The sequence below is a fragment of the Triturus cristatus genome, chromosome 6 (genome assembly GCF_964204655.1).
Source record: "Triturus cristatus chromosome 6, aTriCri1.1, whole genome shotgun sequence".
Lineage (NCBI taxonomy): Eukaryota > Metazoa > Chordata > Amphibia > Caudata > Salamandridae > Triturus > Triturus cristatus.
Window position 1 is genome coordinate 403,562,824 of NC_140589.1, and position 22,435 is coordinate 403,585,258.

At 42.9% G+C, this 22,435-nt stretch overlaps 1 protein-coding gene across 6 annotated transcripts in view; it reads left to right on the top strand.

Annotated features, from left to right (window-relative positions):
* Window positions 1-22,435, top strand: part of ARHGEF10 (Rho guanine nucleotide exchange factor 10) — an 869,022-nt gene that overhangs the window by 510,991 nt on the left and 335,596 nt on the right. For all 6 annotated transcript variants that reach the window (XM_085610812.1, XM_085610814.1, XM_085610811.1 and 3 more), the window contains 2 exons: window positions 2,611-2,825; window positions 9,486-9,643. In XM_085610812.1, coding sequence (XP_085466938.1) covers window positions 2,611-2,825; window positions 9,486-9,643 — 373 coding nt within the window. The remainder of the gene's footprint in view (window positions 1-2,610; window positions 2,826-9,485; window positions 9,644-22,435) is intronic.

A 22,435-nucleotide genomic window follows, 5' to 3' on the forward strand; every position in this document is an offset into this window, starting at 1 on the left:
AGGCAGGCAACCTGGAACTAAATTAGTTCCATCTTCTGTGCGAAAGGGATATCAAGGAAAAAAGGTTACCCAGCACAAAATGTGGAAAAATGGTTTATTGACGCGGGACACTGGGTCATGGTTATGCCAGATGTAGGTGGAAAGGGTTTAACTAAGATCCAGGTCCCTTATAAGGTCAAGTTCGTTGGTGGAAATTAGGCCAAATTAGACAATGGACCATGGACAAAACTGGAATCTCAGGACGGTGTATCCTTCACAGGGCATTCAGTGTAGCCGACTTCATACCACACAAGTGCTGCGGCCAATCATCATTGCAGTAATCTTCACAGTGGGGGTCCGCGTCTTTTCAAAGTATCCTCTCCTCTACCATGCTCTTCCCCCAGAAAGTGAACTGTCACAGCAGGAGCGACTCCAAACCTAATAGCCTCACAACACTGCCACTAAGAGGGACTAGAGGTTCACAGATGGATGTCAGCCACAGTGATGTGTACGAAAAGGTTACCACAGGGTGTTAGCCTTACTCTTCACGATTCTCTAATCAACCTCATCTTCTTCTAGATGTGCCCAGGCCCATTCCCAGTCTCCTGTCTATGAATGAAGAAACACACTTTGAAGTACACTGAGAAGCCTGGCTCTCCCTTCCTCCAGCGTGTTCCACCCAGTTCACATGAATGCAGCAATCCTCAAATCTGTCTGGGGGGATTCCTTTTCCTCCTCATGCTGCTCCAGTTGGCCCTGTGTCTCCCAAAAAGAAACCTAGAATCTTCTATGTATTGTACCACTCACAGGCATACATGCACCTAGCCCTTGTATATAACACACACACACACACACACACACACTGTGCAGCCCTACACACTACTCTGACATAGGTTAAACACACATCAATGGAAATTTAAATGAGCGAGCATGTAGGCCTCACTCCAGTGATACCGGTAAGAAGGCCTGTTCACTCCTACTGATGACTATACAACAGGCTGCCACCACAGTCTCGTGCTGCTTCACTCTTGGCAAAGGCAGGAGCCTTTAACCACTGTGGGAGTAGTGCTTTGGACGCCCCTCCAGAACCACTGCAATCCGTGAAACAGGCCAAAGTCATGGCGCACAACATTATCAGTGTCCGTCCATGACAACAACAAAATCTGCATCATGGATCCAAACATTATTTCAGTTGGGGTAGTCATGGCAGGGGTACACGTCCACCACCATGCAAGGGACTTTTCCGTCCCAACAGGTACCCAATTTGGAAAAGTGCTTTCAACATTATTATAAACAAACCAATGTATACCTTTTCTCACTGCAACTCCATCACACAAAGTGCAATACCTTTATTCCGTTAAGGATGCATTCCAAATCTACATTTTATTCAAGTGCATCTGTCAGTAGGAGCTGCTGCCTACTTAAAAATCAGGCAATCCAATTCCCTTTAGAAAATCTCTCGCATTAAAACCTTCATGGAAGGATTAAGAAGGGTTATCCCAACTAGAGCAACTTTTTTCCTACTGGTATCTCAGTTATAGGTCTGCCTTTTGAACGACTACTCTTCTGGTCACTACAGGCCTTAACGTGGATAGTTGCATTTTTGGTAGCAGTAATTTCTTTGTGCAAAGTTGGTGAACCCCACGTGCTATCAATGAAGAACATTTCCTTAAAGCCCACTAAGACAAGGTAGTCCTATTTACACATGTACAATTCATACAAAAGGTTGAATCCAGTTTTAATCACAGTCAAATTATTTAACCTCAAAATTCTTTCAAAATCCTGCAAGCAGAGCAGAAAAGGCACTACATGCTCTAGATGACAAGTGAGCACTCGTACTAGATAGACTTTAAAAAACATTAACGCAAATTATAGCAGTTATTTGTCTCTTATTCTTCCATACTCCTTGGGCAACCGATCTCTAAAGGGGACGCAGCCATAAAGATTGCATACTGATGTGCTATGTATGTGCAAATAGAGAACTTACAGACATTCGGCAAAGTACCACATGTTCATCGGCTCTCACGTTAACAAAAATCACACCTCAGCCTCGGGGGATTGGGCACTTCTTGTAGATGGAGCAAAGCATGTAATCTACGTTTCTGCGAGCGGAAAATGTTACTTGTCGATAACTATCTGTTCTCGGTGTGTGTTGTAGATTTTCATGTGACACCCACTCCCTCTGAGGATGAAAAGTAAAGTAATTGTTAGTAAATTTAATGGTTTTCAGCTACCTGATCAGGGTCATTCTCACTCACAACTGAAACATAATCCCTTGAAGTAAACAACTTGTAATATTCCAAACCCAACACTAGATGGCAAGACAGTGCAAAGTATGTGATCTACAAGAGAAGAGAGCTAAAAATATGTGATCTACAAATACTACAAGGTGCAAAGAGTTGGCTACAGGTAAGGACATTTTCCTTTTCACACCCCTCCAAACAATCATATATATGAACAAATAGAGACGATGACTGTGCTGCAGATTAGACAGAGAATACACGTGTCAAATTAGAAAAATAAGAGTGGCAGTATTGGAATACTTTGGAAAGATAAAATGTTACCTATTGATGAAAGCTGCTATAAACATGCAGAGTCATACTTTACTAATGCCCTGCTGTTTTGTTTTAGATTGGCAGCTGCACTAACCAGATGGGCCAAATTACAATAATCTCTCTGCAAAACTGCTCCTCCAAGGTCATTGAATGCTTTAATGTGGAATCTCGCATACTCTGTATGGTGTACATTCCAGAGGAAAGAAAGCACGAGCTAGAGGACGCTCTTGAAACTGAAAATGGGAAAAATTCGGATGTTTCTACTATTTGCCTGGGCATGGAGGAAGGAAGGTAAAGTGCTGTTTCTAATTGAAAGTGAATTTTATGTGAAGAAGTTGTGCACAGTGCTTAAATTGAAGCAGGGCTTAAAAGTGGGGCCAACATTTTTGGGGACCGCCATTAAGGAAAAACAAATGAAAAAACAGTGACCAAGGCAGAAAGAAGCGATGAAATTAACCTACAAAAGTGATCCGAAGATGTAAAGAATGTGTAGTGGTGGATTAAAGAGTCATGAGTTGGAATCAGGACTACTCAACCTTGGTATATGGCAACTCAACCTGTGCTATTGCCGGCTGCGGGCTTCCTAACAAAACTTTGGGCTCACCACTTATTCTTTTATAAATTAAGCACTGTGTAGTGCCATTTATACACATAAACATGTGCAACGGGTGACTCTTTCAGGTTATATGCTTTTATTAATAAACCGGTTCATTTATTTGCAAGTGAAATGGAAATGAATTGTTGATATGTGCTGCTATCGTGTTTATGTCCGCGTGATCGTACGCCATCTTGCCTGCATAGTCTAGGTGAGTGTTATTTCCTAAGATTTGAAGTTCCATAGTATGCGGAACTGTAGTAGCTTTGAAAAACAGCATTAGTTGACTTTCAGCTGGTGCTATTGCTTAACACGTAACACAATTAGACGTTCGAAATCAGGCTTTCAATCCATAAAATTGTAAACCATCATTTATTTGAGTGATTTTCATTGGGTTTTGGGAATTTTAATAGATGTATAGGATGAAAGCGCATTATTGAAATCGCATTGAGTTAAGCAGAACCCAGTTGATCGAGGTCCTATCATTATTAAGGACAGGACTGGCAACGTTTATCATGCTAGGCATACCACTAAGTGTCAGCATTTGAATCCTGGAAAAATGCTGCATGGCATATCACATCAGCTTGGCTTTCTTCAGGCTACCTCCAGCATTGCTAGCCAGTACACTCTGGAAGAGCCTTCCCTATTTCCGTTATACTCGAAGGATTTGGCTTTATATTTGCACTCTCTCTTGACACTGCTCCTTGATACTGTGTTTCGAGGATGAAAAAGCTACATTTGGAAGGGATGCTTGAGGGTAGTGTGACATTGGTGGTATATCATTGGTGCTTAACATTCCGTGAGCTATGTGATATTGCAAATAGCTTTATACGTGAGCGGACAGTCCCTAATGTAACAACAATTCCAACTATACATAATCGACATTCATCCAATCCTACAGGGAACTTCGTCATTTGTATAGGGGCATATTTCATAAAAAATGAGAGAATCCAGTTTCACTTGCATATTCTGCAACTTCAAAGCATGTCAAAAGCAACTAGCCATACAGGAGAAATGCTGAATGTGTTGCACTCATAAGGTGGGAGGCAGTTTCATACCTGCATTGACTATTGAAGGTTTGCTGGAGGGTCAGAAGCACATGCCATGCCTCTTCATTAGCCCTGGGGACTTCTACACCTTTTGTCTGCCTTCTGGCGTCCAAACGTTCAATGCAGATGTGATAGGGAAGACTCTGGTCTTTGAAATGGGAACTTAAGGTCCCCACAACGTGGATATAGTGTGGAACTCTTGTCATCCTGCATCATAACGTGACAGGGTGGCGAGTAAACTGCCTGTTCTTTGAAAATACAGCTGCACACAGTGAGTGTGTGTGGCTGCACCAGAGACGACAATGACACACATGGCACAACTTTGTTCATATGCTTGGAACTTTGCAGTTGCACATGTTAAAACGGATACCCTGCCCACATTTACATAATGCCAAAATAGACGGGCCATTACTATCATATAACACCAGTGCACAGACAGTGCAGTGACAAGGTGACCAACATCAACAGGGCCTTCTGGAGTGTCCATTTCCTACCTGGCTGTCTTCATAATATCCAAGGAAAAATACAGAACTGGTTTCCTTTTTTTCAAAAGTAGCTTCCACAAGCATAGCATTTCCTTTTCCTTCTGGTGTGGCTTCAAAAAGTAAAGTTGGAGGACCAAATACTTTTTCCATCAAATTTCCCATCATGCTCACTGGCAGCCTGATTATAAAGTTAATGTGAGGCAGAAAATGATTGCAGACTCTGCACACCAGGGGTTATTTTAGAAATAGGGCACACCGTCCTACTCTGCAGTGCATCCTTAACTTGGTGATCCAGGCCCAGTCTGGGACAGTATGTCCTATTCCAGTCAATTTGCTGTTCAGAGCGCAGGTGCAAACTACTTGCACCTTTACTCTGAACAGCGCATTAGTAAAAAGTGGACCAACAGTTTGAAGCCAGTGATCTGCCTTTCACTTCAAACATAACCCTGACCTGATTTTGAAAGGAGGACAAGGATCCTCCCACAGTCGGGCTTAGTCACTGACAGCACTCTCCTTCGTAGGATGCTCCTTTCCTCCTTCCAAGCCACACCTTTGGGGGTCACCATTACTGTGGCTAGGTTTATATAGCCCACGATTTACCTATACTGAGAGCTTCTTTACCTTTGCACCCACAGCTGTAATGCACCACAGGTCAAATTCATATAAAAGAAGGACACACACTAATGTCTGTAGCCTCTTTTGTAATTGCCAAGTGCCCCAGAGCTGCATACATCACTGGCACTCATGCCTTTGGGGCACTTTCTAAAATATGCCAAATTATTTTATGTGACTATTAATGTTGTCCTTTTTATAAGATGTTAAGCAGGGAGAGCATTAAGTAGAGAGATAGACATAGGCAGCACCATATTCTCGGTGTCAGTGGCTCTCTATATCCTCCTCTGCAGATAACACTCGGATCTGAAGCCAAGGCTGGTGGGATATGGATGTTTTCCAGCCATGGGGGTGAGTTGTAAGATATCAGGTAACATGGTTGACCTTTAGTACTGGGCATCAACATTGAGGTAGCTCTAATGCAATGTTGCTATTTGCCTTTGCATTGTCATTGTCTGACAGCCTACTAAATTAGGAGCAATTATGGTACATGAAAGTGGCAGTGGGCATAAGCAGTCAAAATAAGGAGTCGAGTCTTGTGTTAATGCCACTGTTAAATTGGGTTACTGGTTGAGTGAGGTGCAAGCCCTGGTGAAGCAGTAACCACAGCCCTAGTCAGGGTAAGGCACAAGCAAACCTCAAATTAATATGTGCTCAACCCCCTGGTAGCTTGTCACAGAGCAGTCAGGTTTAAGGTAGAGGCAATGGTAAGGCATTTGTGCAACTCTTTAAACAGTAAAACAGCCTAAGCACCACACAAAAAAATCCCAGGCCAGGTTAGAAAAATAGAGCTTAACTTAATAAATACAAGAAGACCTAAATGACAAAAATCCAATTTGTAGAACCAGAGATATTGACTTTAAAGCTTTAGGTAAAAATAGCACCAAAATCACAAAGCGCCTGTGGTGGATATCTGGTCGCGCCAGACCGGGTCAAAGTCACAAGTTGAAGCCGACTGTGATGTAGTACAGGCCCGGCTACAGGGATAAAGCTAGGCCCACTGCACAGGTACCTTAAATCCTAGTTTGCGGAACATTGCAAGGTTCCGCATCAAAGATGCATCGTACAGCCGAAGCGATGGCTCGTGTCAAGATGCACAGAGGCTGCAATGCGAAGGCCTGCATCATCTTCGAGGTTCCCATTAATGGGGCTTGTGATGTGAAGTTTGGCATTGTGGAAGTGGCCCACAGTCGGGGTGATGCGTCTGTTTCGAAGAGTTTTGAGGTTCCGATGTGGAGTCTAAAATAGTTGCCAAGGCTGCCGTTAACGAGGAATGTGAGGACCTGCACTGAGGGTATGTGAAGCAGTGTGGTTCTGAAAGCATTAAGGGACGCGGTGGCAAAGCAGGTCTATGAGATGGGTCCAATCCATGCAGCAGCGGAGATGTGTTTGTTCTGCTCTGGGTTATGATGTGCAGCAGAGGAGATGAGTCGTTTCCTCAAGATCCACAGAGGCTTGTAAAGCACCTTAAGCTCACTTGCAAGGGTCCATGACGGGTGTGGCACCATTGGCATGGTAGACTCACCGATGGCAGACTCCAGGTGCTGATGAAAGGTTGTTGAAAGCCTGGTATGTCCCTGAGGCTTCAGATAAGGATGACACACAACTAGCCCTTGGAGTCACTCTGGTTTCTGAGTTCAAGAGATGCAGGTGCAGTTCTTCTCACCCAGGCTAGAGGGCAGCAGGTAGCTGCTTAGCACAGCTAAGCAGCAGTCCAGCAGAGTGCAGTACTAAAGAGTGGCAGTCCTTCAGCAGCACAACAATACTTCTTCCTGGCAGAGTATCCCCAGGTCCGGAAGTGTACTGAAGTACTGGTGTCTGTAGTGCTTCTTGTATACACAGTTATGCCTTTGAAGTGGGGAGAAGCTTCTGGAGGCATGCCTTTGTAGTGCACAGATGCCCTGCTTTCCCTGCCCTGGCTCCAGATTAACTACAGGGGGAATGCAGCCCTTTGTTTGGAGACAGTACACAGCCTATTCAACTGTAAGTGAGACAGGACCCGGCTCCTCCATCCCATCCTGCCAGTGATGGCCCATCCAATCACACTTAAGCTCCCATTGTGTATGGCTGTCTAGGAGGAATACACAAAGCCCAACTGCACCCAGTTATGTGACCTGAGACAGGGTGCAGGTCCCAAATGGCTAGGGCAAGAAAATGCCATCTTGCAAAATTGGCATTTTCACAATTGTAATTTAAAATCTGATTTCACCATAAGCTATAATTTTAAATTTGGATTCCAGAGACACCAAACACGAAGCAGTGCCACTTCCTATTTCGAAATTTCACTAATAAAATGTAATGAAACAACTCCAATATTATACTGTGGGAGAGATCGGTCTTGCAGTAGTGAAAAATGAATGTAAGATTTTTTCACTAGCAGCCCTATGGGCTGTCCAGGGCCTACTCTTGTGGTGACATATGTTATGAAAAGGAAGGTTTGGGCCTGGCAAAATAGTTATTTGGCCAAGTTGACATACCAAGTTAAAACGACATACAAAGGCTCTACACTGGAAGGCCTTAGACATATTTTAAGGGCTACTTAAGTAGGTGGCCCAATCAATGCTGTAGGCCCACTAGTAGCATTTAATTTACAGGCCCTTGGCACATGTAGTGCACTTTACTAGGACTTATAAGTAAATTAGATATGCCAAGTGGGTATAAGCTAATCTTACCATGTTTTGAGCATAGAGCACAAGTATTTTAGCACTGGTTAGCAGTGGTAAAGGGCACAGAGTCCTAAGGCTAGCAAAAACAAAGTCCGCAAAACAGGAGGTATGAAAGCAAAACGTTAGGGGGAAACCACGCCAAGAGGCCAGTTCTAACAGCCACCATATGCATATTAATATGTTACTGATGATCTGGGTGCATTGCAAAGCATGACAAGGCATTTAGGGAGAAAAATGTGGCTTCTGTTACTCTGATTGTGTTGTTTTCAATATCTGATACTGAAAGTGTCCAACTTCTCAAACGCCCATGTGCAATGATTCAATACCTGATGTATCATATATAAGCCAGGTAATGTCTGCATTCTGCTGCTCTTCAGGAAAGTCCTGAAGACTCAACAGAAGTTACTTTCTAGTATAACCGCCTGGTTGAAGGGCTCATCTTAAGTAATATTTCCCTATTAGCCTTCCTCTCTATTGCAACATGCCAGTCCTCGATTCTCCCTTCTTTTCTCCACTCTCCTACCTTCTTCATTCAGACATCGCCTCAACTCCAATCACTATAATATATTCCTATCTTGTAATCCTCATTATCTTCCTCTTTCCTCTACTACCATTCTCCTAATGTTATCTCCTTCCATAGACCTTCCTTCTTCAATTGTAATATACCTTTCTGCCTAGCACTCTATTGCTATGAAGAAGAATTTGCTCTTTGTCGATTTCATACATACAAAATAGGTATAGATATTACTAGAACAAATAACAGTATCATATTGAAATGCCCGAGATGTTGACAGTGCGTTGATCAGCACTGGCAATATGGGGTAAATTAAAAGGCCAATGCATTCTGTTTTATCCGCTCCGCTTGATTGTACCTAACTGCCAGGTGCTTGCCGCTTGTGTGACGTATATTTCAGCTTCCTCAAAAGCACTATTATTTTTATATGTGCCGTCCTATCTAGGTGTGCACTGTATACATACTGTTAAACACCTACAACCACTGGCTTAGCAATATGTGCTTGTATATATTCACTTAAGGCCCCACATCAATCTTAATTGTGTTAAGTCCTGCTGTGGTATAAAGTGTACACTAATGTGTTTTTGTGCTGGGATTGCAGTTTACTCTGTCACTGTCTGTCATAACCCTGCAGAATTCATCAGCTGGCCATTGCAGCATTACTGGAGGGCTGTGGCCCATGCACAACCAACACAGATACACTTTCAAAGTGCCTGGAAACATTACCGTAGCTCATGAACCTAGCATTGCTAATGGGCTGTTGCGTGTCCAACATTCCCTACCTTCTGAAGAGCCTCTTTATCTGTATGTGTTTCTCATAATCATTTTAAAACTCTGTGGACAAAATACCTTTGTGAAATAAATCAGTTTATCAATATCATGCTTGTGATATTGGCTAACGTATCTGCCACAGTTTATTCCCAACGGTATCATATGGCTGTGCTTATTGTTTGTAAATCAGTATTAACGCTGTTTAAATATGTGATGGCTACTTCACACTACATTTCATATCACTTTTTTTCTTTGACAGCATTTCTGTTTACAAAAGTAATCAGGGCTCCAAGAAGGTACGATTGCAGCATTTCTACACTCCTGACAAGTCAACTGTTATGAGCCTGGCCTACGTCTCTGGCCACATATTTGCTGGCCTGGTTAATGGGAACATCGCAATCTATGCAAAGGCGGAAGGTAAGTAGGAGGGGACATTGCATACTTGATAATGGCAACCAAGAAAGATCACCTTATGTATATAGCATGTAAAGGAAATTAATATATCTGCAGACAGTCCTAATGAACTAATGAGTGTGTTTGTGAAACTAGTCTGCACTCGTAAAAGGTAGATAGTAATTATTCACTTGAAATATTTATGAAGATGTTCCTTAGCAGAGTTCAAGGGGGAAATGGAAAAGTTATTCTGCAGTGACTTTGGCAGAAATGAACTACTGAGTGACCTGTGTGTCAGTGGCACCTTCTTCATGCCTAAAAAAGGTTTTCTCCTCTGTGTCAATGGCTAGACACAAAAACGGTCTCTTTCTGTTGCGTTTCATTGCCAGGAGAATGGGTAACACCTTCCTGTAGTAGTTTTTTGCTTGCCAACTGATATTACGTGAATGAAGCAAGCTTAAATTATGGGCCACAAATTAACCCTTAAGCATAACAAACTTCAAAAGGTGCAATCAATGTTGCTTAGAGCGTGAGAGAAAAGTACAGTGACAATTGTAGAGGAGCAGACACTTAACCACTCTAGAGAGCGCTAGGTATGATCTGTTTCAACGAGGAACCCTTAGCATTGCGGGTCTAGCAGTATAGATGGAACTGGGGCATAATTCAAGGACACAAATATAGGCATATAGTCAGATGAACACACTGACAAAAACATCACAAGAGTCCTTGCGATTAAGAGTACAAGGGTCTAAGGCTCTTTGCATATGGGTAGAACAAGCAATAGTAAATGGCATATCCTGCACAGGAAGTAATTGAACAGGAAGTGCAATCACAACAATAGATAGGGATCACTGTAAATGAAGCAAGTGGTGATGGCTAATTTGTATTGAGTATTCAATGCTAGGCACACCTCCAGTGCTGAAGAGACCGAGGACTGATGCCATGTTACTCCAGCCACTGGAGAACTCAGCTTATGATCCTGCACCAGTCTCAGCTTTCAACACTAGCTGTCCCCTAGAAAGCGAGGCCTCACACAAAAACTCATTGAAGAGCAATTAAAAGTGTTAACATGAGGTATGTGTGTCTTGGTCTGGAACCCAAATGCCAGGAAGATTGTCTGACTGGAGACATAACACCCTGGCCTTTACAAACATCATTTTTGAAGTGGAATTTGGTCCAATCTGTGAATAATGGCCATCATAGTGTCATAGCTCAAATCACTTTACAGGCCCATGATCACCAAAATTCCCCACCCCAGATACTCAAGGACTACTCTCCCCTTGTGATGTATTTACCTTGGAGAAGGCAATTCCATTTCCATCATCATGAAGGAGAGTATCAATGAAACCAGTGTACGGGAGGGAACTGGGGCTCTCTTGGGGAAGGGCAACTGCAGGAAGAATACTGTCTTCCCGAAGAGAGAGTTCTCATGTCACCCTTACTGTCTGATGGCTCTATCTTTCAGGCCATGCCAGGAGAACTAAATGTTCCTATTGTGGGGACTCAGTGTAGGTTTACAGATGCCCTTCTAGGTTATAACACATAAAAGGAAGATTACTCTCCACAAATTTGCTTCATAACTGTGTTTTATCTAGTACTAAGCACTTTGTTTATTACCAATTTTTAGTATAGCACTAAGTAAAGAAATAATATGACAGGATTTAAGAATAATAGTGTATTTCTTCTGAAGGAATGTAGCCGACAATCCTGAAGTCCAACTTTCCTAACCAAGGTATTGAATAATAATGTGCATGTTAGGAACCAGGGGAAATATGGGAGAATGGAAAATACACTGAAGACACTAGTTTGAAATTCACAAGCACCAGCCTACGAGAATCTCGAAACCCCCTTGGAATGTCTTTGAGATAGAGAAGACAGAGAGACAAACAAACATACAATATATCTTATCAGTGAGGTGTATTGCTTACATTTTGTTTGACGAGGATGTAATGGGAGTTACCCCCCGGAATTAGGCCTCACACTAAATCGCTTAGTAGAGGATCCTGGACTGATGGAAAGGAAAAAGGTAGCATGCCAGTTGAGCAAGATAGTTTCAGAGTTTGTCGCAGCACAGAAACAGTTAGCAGAGATTGCCTCTCTCGGTTTCCAACTTGTTCTAGAGTTCATGCATAAGCTTGGAGAAATTTTGAGTTACATGTATGAACTTTAGATGGCTCAAACACATAGAAACATATGATCATTGTTTTAACTGAGGCAATGCAACTCATCATGATACAGCCCCTGGTGGGTCTTGAGATTTCCAATGTGCTTATTCTCTGTAGGGTCAATGCTGTTAAGTTGTTAAAGACTTTAATCTTGATTCTGTTTATAATGATTCTTTAATCAAATTGGAGCAGAGAACTGTAAAGTTTCCCTAGTTGCCAGAGTCTGTGATGTTGAATAATGTCCTCAGGATAGTGGACCCTTCCCCCATTCCTAGATCCTTGGAGTTTACAATGGAACATCTTCAGGTGTTTGTAGTAGGTTGCTAAAAACCGGAGGACAAGAATGGGAGTGGAAATATCATAACGGGATACAAAATTGTTGACATGAGCATACTTTTAATGGTGTCCAGTCTACCCCACCACTAAATATGTGGGAGACCATGTCAATGTCTTATTTTAACTTCTTACAAAATTTGTGGTTGTACTTGATTGAAAAGGGTTAATATGTGGCTCGTGAAAGGAATACTTATATAAGTGGTATTCGATGAGTTCCATTTAAACTTGCTTTGTACAATAGGATGTTTAGCACAGCTTTGTTCAGTGGACCACTTCTGATTTGTCATTCTTAAGCATGTAGCTCGATACTGAGATAGAGGAAGATGTGTCTTTCAATAAACAGGGAATTACATTTTCAGGGTCTTTCAAGAGATTGAAGATGCTGTCTGCATAAAAAGTGCATGCTCATATTAATTTCATGTGATTTTTATACCCATTATTTCGCCATTTATTTTCATTCTTTCTAAGAAGAGTTCCAAAGCCAATGTGGAGAAGAGCAGAGGAAAGAGGCAGCCTTGTCTTGACCCTTTTTGGAGATAGAAGATGGTAGAGAGTTTATCATTGACCAGAACACTTTAGCTTTTTGTAAGATTGAATAGAGACTGTCCCATTTGGCTCCTGTTTCCTTCTCCTCTCCACTATGTAAGCTGTCAGCCAACCCTGCACTTCTGCATATCTTGCCGTCTTGGCAAAAGACATCCATCTAGACCCCTGAGAAGCTTCCCCTTTTGGCCTGCCTGTTTCCCACCCTATGTTTGTTTCCTCTTGCAGTTACAGGCATACTACTGCAGGCATCTCGTGTGCTTTCAATTTCCGCCTGCCCTTATTTTGTGCCCTTGACACCTCTCTATTGCACAGACACCTCTCTTGACCCGTCTATTTTCTTGTTGTTGTTTTGTTCCAGGTTGTTTTCATGCATATTTCAATCTCTTGTCCGTGCCTCCTGGTGTTGTCTTAATCAAGATACCTTGATGCCCAGTTGCGGCAATCATCTTATTACCCTCTAAGGTGGTGGCAGTGATCTAGACCGCGCTATGACATCAACAGTGAATTTACAAGCAATTTAAGATCTGGCAAAAATGTAGCTGCCACTTACACTCTGTAATAATCTTTCCGATATTACCATCCTGCACAATCCCCTTAACTGTGATTTATCTCCTGCTGCCATATGACCAATCTATATGAATGATCATTTTTTTACTCTGTTCTCAGATAATATCGTAAGTCTTAAGTCTATTTTGTCAGTGTAGCCCATACAGCAAATGGAAGAAAAACCTTAGTGCGAAAACAACTTTATTTGGAGTAATGTGTTTTGCAGATTGATGATATCACAATAGAAGATAATCTTTTTTATTTAGATATCCACCAAAGAAAACACTTGATGCAAGACAGGCTCGCTGGCTATACATAAACCTTAACAATATGGGATGTCAAAGAAATATGACAAAAATTTCCGCAGTAGGATTTAGATCTTGGGATCACCCCGAGACCGCAAACCCATTTGAAGACAATCAACAAACGTAGTCACCCCCAAATCATTAAAGGCATCAGCAGAACCAATAGATATGAACATTAGCACTGTGGTATGCTGATTTGTGTTATTGATTCCAAAGTATAAGTACAATAATACCTTTATCTATAGTCAGTGTGAATTCAGGCTTCACTTTGACAGCCTAAACCATTACATGTGTTTCTCCGCATAGGAGTTTAAAAGACTTATAGGCGTGTTCCTAGATGTCATGGTGCTCGAAGGATGGTAGTACTGAATAATGTGATGTTCGAAAAACAATATTACCTTTTAATCTGTGTAGATAACATGGACTGGATAGGAAGAAGTATTTCTTAGGGCCATTGTTTCGGTAAAGTGCTCCCATTTAGGAGGGTCTAAAAAAGAAAGAGCAATGTCATGAACTAGGACAATTGAGAACTGCGGATATAGTTGGAACAAAGATGCCTAAGCAACCAGCAACATGGTAAATCTTTTAAAGAGCTGTCAAGTGTTGTCTGTGTGCATGTAAATTGGAATGCTTGGATATTTCTACTGCGCCATATAAAGTGGCCTGTTTAGTGAATCCACCTGTAAGACGTCTGTTGGGTTGGGTGGACGAGAGTCCATGCATAGGTCACTTTATCGTTTTTTAAAATCCTGTAAGCAAATAAAAATGCGTACATATCTCTAACATCTAAACTGAAAGGCACATCAACGAGCAATGTTTCTAACGAGGAAAATGCCGCCTTTTTAATCTTTCACTGTTGTGGTGTCAACATAATTATACATGATTGTGCGCTTAGCCTCGGGCATTTGACATAATAATCGGAGCAGCTGTGACCACGTTCTATTTGTATCTACCAGGCTTACGTCCTAGAAACGGAGGCTGCATCCGTTTCGCTTCCCACACTCCAAATCTGAGGATAAATACAGTATAGGTAAAAATACTCTGGTCTGACGTGGTCGAATGCACAGATCAGTGCAGTAGAATATAGAACTTCAGCACAAGGTAACGTTGCAACTGAAAATGCTACAGTAAGCCCGGTATTTGGTTTGAGAGACTCCAGATATCGGGTAAGAAAAACTCGGTGCGTTTGTCTTTCATGCGTGGCAATTTTTGGGGAGGGAGCAATATCGCTCGATCGATTTCCACTACTTTCGTGTTACATCTGCAGTATTCTGTGAATTAATTAAGTTATTTGCACCTATTGGTGTTAATGGATGCAAAAATTGAATAAGCGGTGACCTTCTCCCCTTATGTTTTTTAAACATCAGTATTAAGAAAGCATTCGCACAAAGAATAAGGTCAAACACATGCTTATCGTAGTTCTGGCTCTGTGCTGCATAACAACATGCTAAGCTAACACTGCTTCGGCATGCTCCCACAGGAGACTGTGTTCCACACGCCTTGTCCCACAGCTCCTATATTTCCGGTATTCACCTTGGCCAATGAAAAATTAAACTACTGGTTGGAAGATTTCTACTCAGTTTTGCATTATCTCGAACTGAGGGAAACAACTTGCTGATAGTGTTAGTAATATTGGGATTCAGGCTTGGCAGTACGTCCTTTCGGGGTTACGAGCACTGTAGGTAGCTTTACAATTGTTCTTGCTATTTTTGGGAGCACTATAGTATGCATGCATAGTTGGGAGAGTTTGTGGTTGAAGTTGTACCTGGACTGGAGGCGGTTGATGTAATGTTTGAGGTTCCTAGATGTGCTTGAGGTCAGGTATATGGCTCCTGCTACACATATTCCAGATGAAGGTAATAAACATACCACGTCATCCTTTTTTTCCAGTCCATCTGTGCTCTCAAGGTGCTTCTACAAAGTTATCGAGGGCTCTTAGGAGAGAGTGTCTGTGCGATGGACAGGAAGGATGTGTTGTTGGGACTGAAGATTTTTTGTATAGAATTGAATGATAAAGTGGAAGCCATAAACATGTAGCAGTTAAGTTGGTGTTTGGACAGAAAAAAAAAGTGTGATACAAACTATTGTGTTAACAATATTGGGATGCCAAAAATATTGTTGACAGGAGTATTGAATGTAAGAATTAAGTGTTGTTTTTAATATCTTGAAAAATATCGATTTAAAAAAATATCATTGTATGTAATACCATTTGTAAGTCAGTAGCGGTCCGTGCAGGGAATTCGGTGGGCAGTGAGGCGGGGCGGGGGAGGGGCAGCGTGGGGAAATGTAAACACCGGAATATGGATGAACGGAGGTAAGTACACATTTAAATAAATAAAAGAACTTAGTTGCTAGCGCTGCATCGCATTTTGCGATGCAGCGCGCGCAAAGGAATTTGTTTTATTCATTCAAATATGTACTTACCTCCGTTCATCCATATTCCGGTGTTTACATTTCCCCACGCTGCACCTCCCCCGCCCCGCCTCACTGCCCCACCGAACTCCCTCCACGGACCGCTACTGTTGTAAGTGTTATTTTGTATGTAATTCATTGTAGTGTTTGATTATTTAAGTTTATTAATATTTTCATTTGTTTTTAGTAAGATACTTTATTTAATTTGAAATTGTTGAAATCTTTCAGTTTAGCTGTATTAATTGCTTAACATAAATCTATTGTAAACATATTGATACATTTTTATTAGTAATATTTACATTTATTTGACGCATTTTTAAATGTGTTGGTACATTATGCAATTATAATATATATGTATTATTTATGATGTAGAATGTTATATTTTTTGTATATTTATGCTGTCTGTTTACTAATAAAAATAATTGGTAAAACAAATATAATCTGATTTTTAATGTGTTTAATATTTGAAAAAGCTTTGTTTTAAAAATGAATTGTAATTTAAGAAAAGCATTTTAAATATTGGTTTTATCTTTTTTTTATTTTATGATTGTTAATTTTGGACTATTTTATTTTTTATTTTATGGTTCAAAGTTTAGGAATGGTAGTAAATATTGTTAATTATATTTTTATTATATTTTATGGTTCAAGGTTTAGGAATGGTAGTAAATATTGTTAATTATATTTTTATTATTAATAGTGATATTAATATTCTTTTATATGTTAATGTTAAATATGAATATATAGGTTTGAAGCTTTGGTTTGTGTGTTGAGTAAATTTTAGTTTATTTTATAGATCAAAAATTATGTGTGGGTTTGGAGTATTGATTATGTATATAAAAATGTGTGTGTGTTGCACCTTGCATAAAATGTTCATGATTGAAGAGGAAAGAGCAAATTGCACCCCTTCGGTGTCCAACACCTTCACCAAATCCGATTAGATTGGAGTGGAATAGTAAATGTCACCCCTTTAGTATCCACCACCTTCTCCAAATTGGAATGAAGGCCATCGCAACGTGGATGAAAGACAGCTGCCTCAAGCTCACCTCGAACAAGACCGAAGTTCTCATCCTGGGAACCACCACGTCAGCCTGGGATGACTCCTGGTGGCCAGCCATTCTGGGTGCCCACCCCGGCCCGACGGACCACGTACGCTACCATGGCATCATACTGGACTCTTCGTTCATGATGGACCACCAAATCAACACAGTTTCCTCAGCCTGCGTCTGCTCCGAAAGACTTTCAGATAGATCCCCACAGAATCCAGAAAGACGGTCACCCATGCACTCATGACCAGCAGACTCGACTAAGTCAATGCACTCTACGGGGGCGTCACCCAGAAACAGCTCAGGAAACCACAGTACATCCAATACGCGACTTCCAGACTGGTCCTTGACATCCTCCGCCGCAGCCACATCACGCAACACCTCCGACAACTCCATTGGCTCCCAGTCAACAAGAGAGTCACTTTCAAGCTCCTCACTCATGCCTACAAAGCCCTGCTGGCTCTTAGAATGATCCTCCATCTAGTCCAACCAGCATCCTCCTCCTCCCCCAGCACCTTGAGGCCCCGCATGGATGAGTATCTGTGTTTTACAAGCCCCTGATTGGTTGATTGATTGATTGGTATGGATTGGAGTGTGTTGGACTTGGCCTTTTTGCAGAGTCATCCCTGAACTTTTTGCCTTTCTCCTAGTATTTTTTCTGAACTGGTATTGGTGGTTTTAGGACTCTGTGCACTTTAGCACTGCTGTCCAGTGTAAGTGCGTGTGCTCTCAGTGGTAAACATGGTAAGATTCATCTACACATGTTTGGCGTATTTATTTACCTGTCAGTCCCTTGTAAAGTGGTATCTCAGATACCAGGGTCAGTAAATGAAATGCTACTGGTGGGCTTGCAGCGCTGATTGTGCCACCCACAAAAGTAGCCTTTCAAACCTGTCTCAGGCCTCTGCCATTGCAGGGCTTGTGCATGCAGTTTACTGCCGCTGTGATGTGGCACATAAAGTGGGTGTCACATCTGGGACCCCCCTTTTACTACATGTCAGTCACCCCTAAGGTAGGCCCTAGCTAGCCCTAGGGGTAGGGCGCAATGTAGGTAAAAGGTAGGACATGTGCCTTAACTGTGTGGCATGTCCTGGTAGTGACAAATAGCCATTTTGGTTTCTCACTGCTGTCAGGCGGCCCTCTCATAGGAAAGCATTGGGGATTCCCTGATAAGTGTTGCAGTGGTAATTCCTGATATGAGAGGAGCAGCGTGGTCAAGCTTGGTATGTTTGGAATAGTAATAATAAATGCTGCGTAATGGTGTGCACAGGTTTATTATCACTATTTTAGAAATGCCACTTTTAGAAGTTGTCATTTCTGTGTGCTATATGTCTTTGCCTGTCTGATGTGTATTGCATGCCTGGCTCTAGAGTGACAGGGGCTAGGGAGGTGTGTGGCACCAGAGGGGCAGGTTGAGTCAGCGCTAGGCTGAATAGGCAGATCTGCATTTGGAGAAGTGGGCGGAGTAGCCCCTGACCATGAATAGGGCTGTGCCTGCCTTGTTCAATACTGGCTCCGCCCCCCTGTGGTGTAGCTGGGGCCAGAGCTTAACCTGACAAAGGAGGGTGTGATTACTGTAAAATGCTTCAGCACCCCCTAGAACTGGTTTTTACTGGATCCCCAAGCCCTCTGCCAGGACAGAACAAAGACAAATGTGGTATAAGTACTGGGGCTGTGACACCAGGAAAGCTGTGCTGTGGGTGCTTACTTGTACCTGTTTGAGCCTGGAAGGACTGCTGGGCAAGGAGGAACTGCCGTGAGACCCAGCTGCTGCTTCCTGAGGGTCCCTACGTGCTGGCCTGCCTGTGCCCAGCTCTACCCTAGGGAGGTCTGGACCTAGCGCCTTGTAAGCGCTACATCTTTATGCCCTGGGCCCAAAAGAGTGGGACTCTAACTTTGCCTTTGTGACAGGAGCGCGTGGTGGGCATTTCTGGATTCGTTCTCCTGAGCCCGAGAAACTACAGAGACGCTGCTCCATGAAGCAGGGTAGTGGGTACATGGTGTTTGAGCCCCGCGGAGGGGGCTCCATCTGCCTAGTTGCAGCAGGCACCGTCGGTAGAATGGCGAAATTGGCGGAGACCTCGATCTGAAATTCCCCGCAAACACGTAGGAGGTGAAAGTCAGGTAGAGCCTGATTGTGGGTGGGGCCAGCCGGCAGGAGAGATGGAGCCCCGTGGGCTCTTCCTGCCCCCAAGTGGAAGTCAGGCATGATGGCGCCTGGTTGTGGGCGGGGCTCGGCGTAAGGTGACACCGGCGCCTCGCAGACTCCTACAAGCAATCCCCAGAGGTGGTGAGGGGACTGGAGAAAGCAGAGATGTCCTGCGTGCTATAGAGGGGCGAAGCCGCGGGATGACTGCTGACAGGGCAGCTTGACACCAAGTCGGTGCAGCTCGAGACGGGTGAGTGAGCACGGAGCCCTCACCCCTACTGCCCCAGGTTGTGTAGCTGCTTTAAGCCATAGGGCTGTTTTCCCTGAGGGGGGAGATCGAGTCAGAGTCTCCCCTCCTCCCTAAGTTGAAGTAACCTTTTGGGTGTTTTCCCGGACCGGACGGAGGACCCGGGCCGAATTAGTGGGTCAGAGACCTGGGGGCCGCATCTTCCAAGGAGGAATCCCGGGGAGAGGGGCTCACAAGGCCCGTGGGTGGGGCCTGCAAGGGAGCACTAGCGTGATTTCCTGGGGAGAGGAGCCCCGGGAAGGAGGGGCTCCCAAGGCACTGTTGGGACCTAGAGTTTTACATACAGCAGTACCGCCAGTTTGTGGCAGCTGCAACGTGGGGACATTCTCTTTATTAGGAGACCGAGGTGGGTTGCACCCCAGCCCTTTTCTATTGCACACATTTGTCGTGGCTGCATTGGCTCCAGGAGGGCCAGTGTAAAGGTCTCGTGAGGGCAAGTTTGCTCTAAGAGGCATTGTGGGCGAGTCCAGGACAGGGCCCCCGCGTGGGAACACTGACTGGTAGGGCGCAAGGCCCTAGGGTGTTAATATGGTGCACTTTTGAGATAATGTGATGCATAATGTATTTATGCCTAATGTAATGCATAGTATGGTTTATGCCTAATATGTTCTGTATATGCTAAGTGATATGGTGGTTATGCCTAAGTGCTAATGCCAGTAGTTACTGGTTGTTTTATATTCACTACTTGCATTCTGATGGTTCTGACAGTGGCCCGATTGGCCCTGTCATGTAGATAATCCCCTGTGAAAGGAAAAAAGAAACCTTGACAGTGGAACCCTATGAGAAACAGCACCTGACCTGCTATCCCTATGTAATATATTTACACTGGAAATACCCAGAGATCTGTGTGCAAACTGTTAGCGCACTCACTGCCACGGTGCAGTCCAAAACAGGAATGTCACAATTTCAATCCGAAGCAAAGGTGCACCACAAAGAGACAAACACACAAGGAAAAATCAGATCCGTGTTCAAAGATGTATTCTTAAAGTTCTTCTTTTATTGACAAAGGATTAAAAGCGATCAGGATGAACTGAACAGCCAATGCGTTTCGTCTATACACATGAACTTCTTCAGGGCTGTTGATTTAACAAATATACATACACACAGGAATATGGTATAAAAGACATTACAAAACATGAGACACATAACATATATATACAATGTTAATGACACAATGAATAACGTTTGTGACAGGACTGCTATATACATAAGTTAACACACGTTAAGGATTTGCATGTGAAGAAACCATTCATGATAAACAACCTAGACATAATACATGGCATACATATATTGGCCAAAAAAACTACACAAAGAGTATTCTACATGACATTGGGGAGTGGATGGAAAGGAAAGTGAGAGAGGGAAAAAAATGAGAGACTTGTGAAGGAATTTCACGATAGAGACAAGATCAAACAAGATATTTAATATATCCTGGTATATAAAACATGATTACCATGAAAGAGAAAGGAGAAAGAAAAAAGATGATAAATGATTAAGTCATAGAGGCTTCTTGAGGAAGCGGTGAAAGTAACAAGACCCAGAACAATCATGCACCAGTGAGTGAGGCATTCCTGAGCGATCCATAATTAACGAATCAATGAGACGAGACCGGGGTGAATATACCAGTATATTCACTATACCCACCAATAAATAAGGCCCTCATGAGATGGGACATCAATGTGTCCATGGCGTACCAATGCATCAGGGGATGTAGTAAATACCGTCCACTTATACTATGTGAAAGAAAAGAAAATGTAACTTAGTGACCCCCTAATATGTAGAGACTTAGTCCGTATAAAAGGCATTAATACTATCCGAGCCTGGATATTCACTTATTTTGAGAGAGCGAAGTACACTTCACGTAGGTGAAATAAAACCAAGGCAGGGTAAGTTCAGGTAGTGCAAGTTCAGGTAGTGCTAAGACGGCAGTTATACCAAGATAAGGAGGACCCAATATTTAGGGCGAATGCCAGTTCCAACCTATACCGGAAAAGGTAATTTAATGAATCAGTTCCAGGCCAATAACTAAAAATAGAGGTAAGGAATGCAGCCATATCCATGAGGAAAGGATAAATATTACGAAACCGCAACAGCCGAGAGGCCACGTCTTAGTCAAACACAGCCGTGTCGCAGGTTAGACAATAAAAGACATGGCTGTGGCGCTAGGCAGGCCTATCCTCCCATCAGAGGGGGTGGATAGTGTGTCCCCCATCCACCGAGTAGCATTGATCATAATAACCCCAAGGACAAGTCTGCATACTGAGTAAAACACCATAGTCTTTACACTAGCTAAATCAATCCCCAGTGGTGGAGTAGAAAAGATATATATATCCCCCACATAATGCATATGCAGGAAACAGTTCAGAATGAAAAATTTAACAAAGGCCCATCCTAATAGACTAGGCGTGAGTCGTATCCAAAACCTAACTAATATCAAGTGCTAACCATAAATATGGACACAGAGTCTGTCTCCTTACCTCAATAAGTCGGAAATCGCGGCCGGAACGTCTCCTGTCCGGTAGTGTCAGGACAGACTGGCAGGTCATTTCCCGTTTAAATAGCCCGGGTTAATTCCATGAGTCGGCACAGCTGTGAGGGGTGTGTCCCGAGTACCGGGGGTCACATAGGACAAGTAAAGTAAAGCTTGTATGGCCGCCATCATGCAATGGTGTACGCCAAAAACGTAGAGACTGATGTGCCATCTGCTTTATTTCTATGACTCGTGACTGCTCCAGGGGGTATGTCCCAAGTCCCGGGAATCACGTGGGGCTTAGAAAGTATTACGAGGTGGCCGCCATCTTATCATTGTGTCCACCAGACGGCGCGACTGGTATGCCAAGTTCAGGGGGTGGGAACCAGTACCACAAGGGAGAGTCAGTTCAGAATAAATGTAAAGAATTTGTAATGAATGGGACCCATCAGGTGAAGGTCAGCCCAATTCATAAACAAAACTACAATTATAAAACAGTATACTCACACAAGACCACACAATAATGAGCAGCAAATT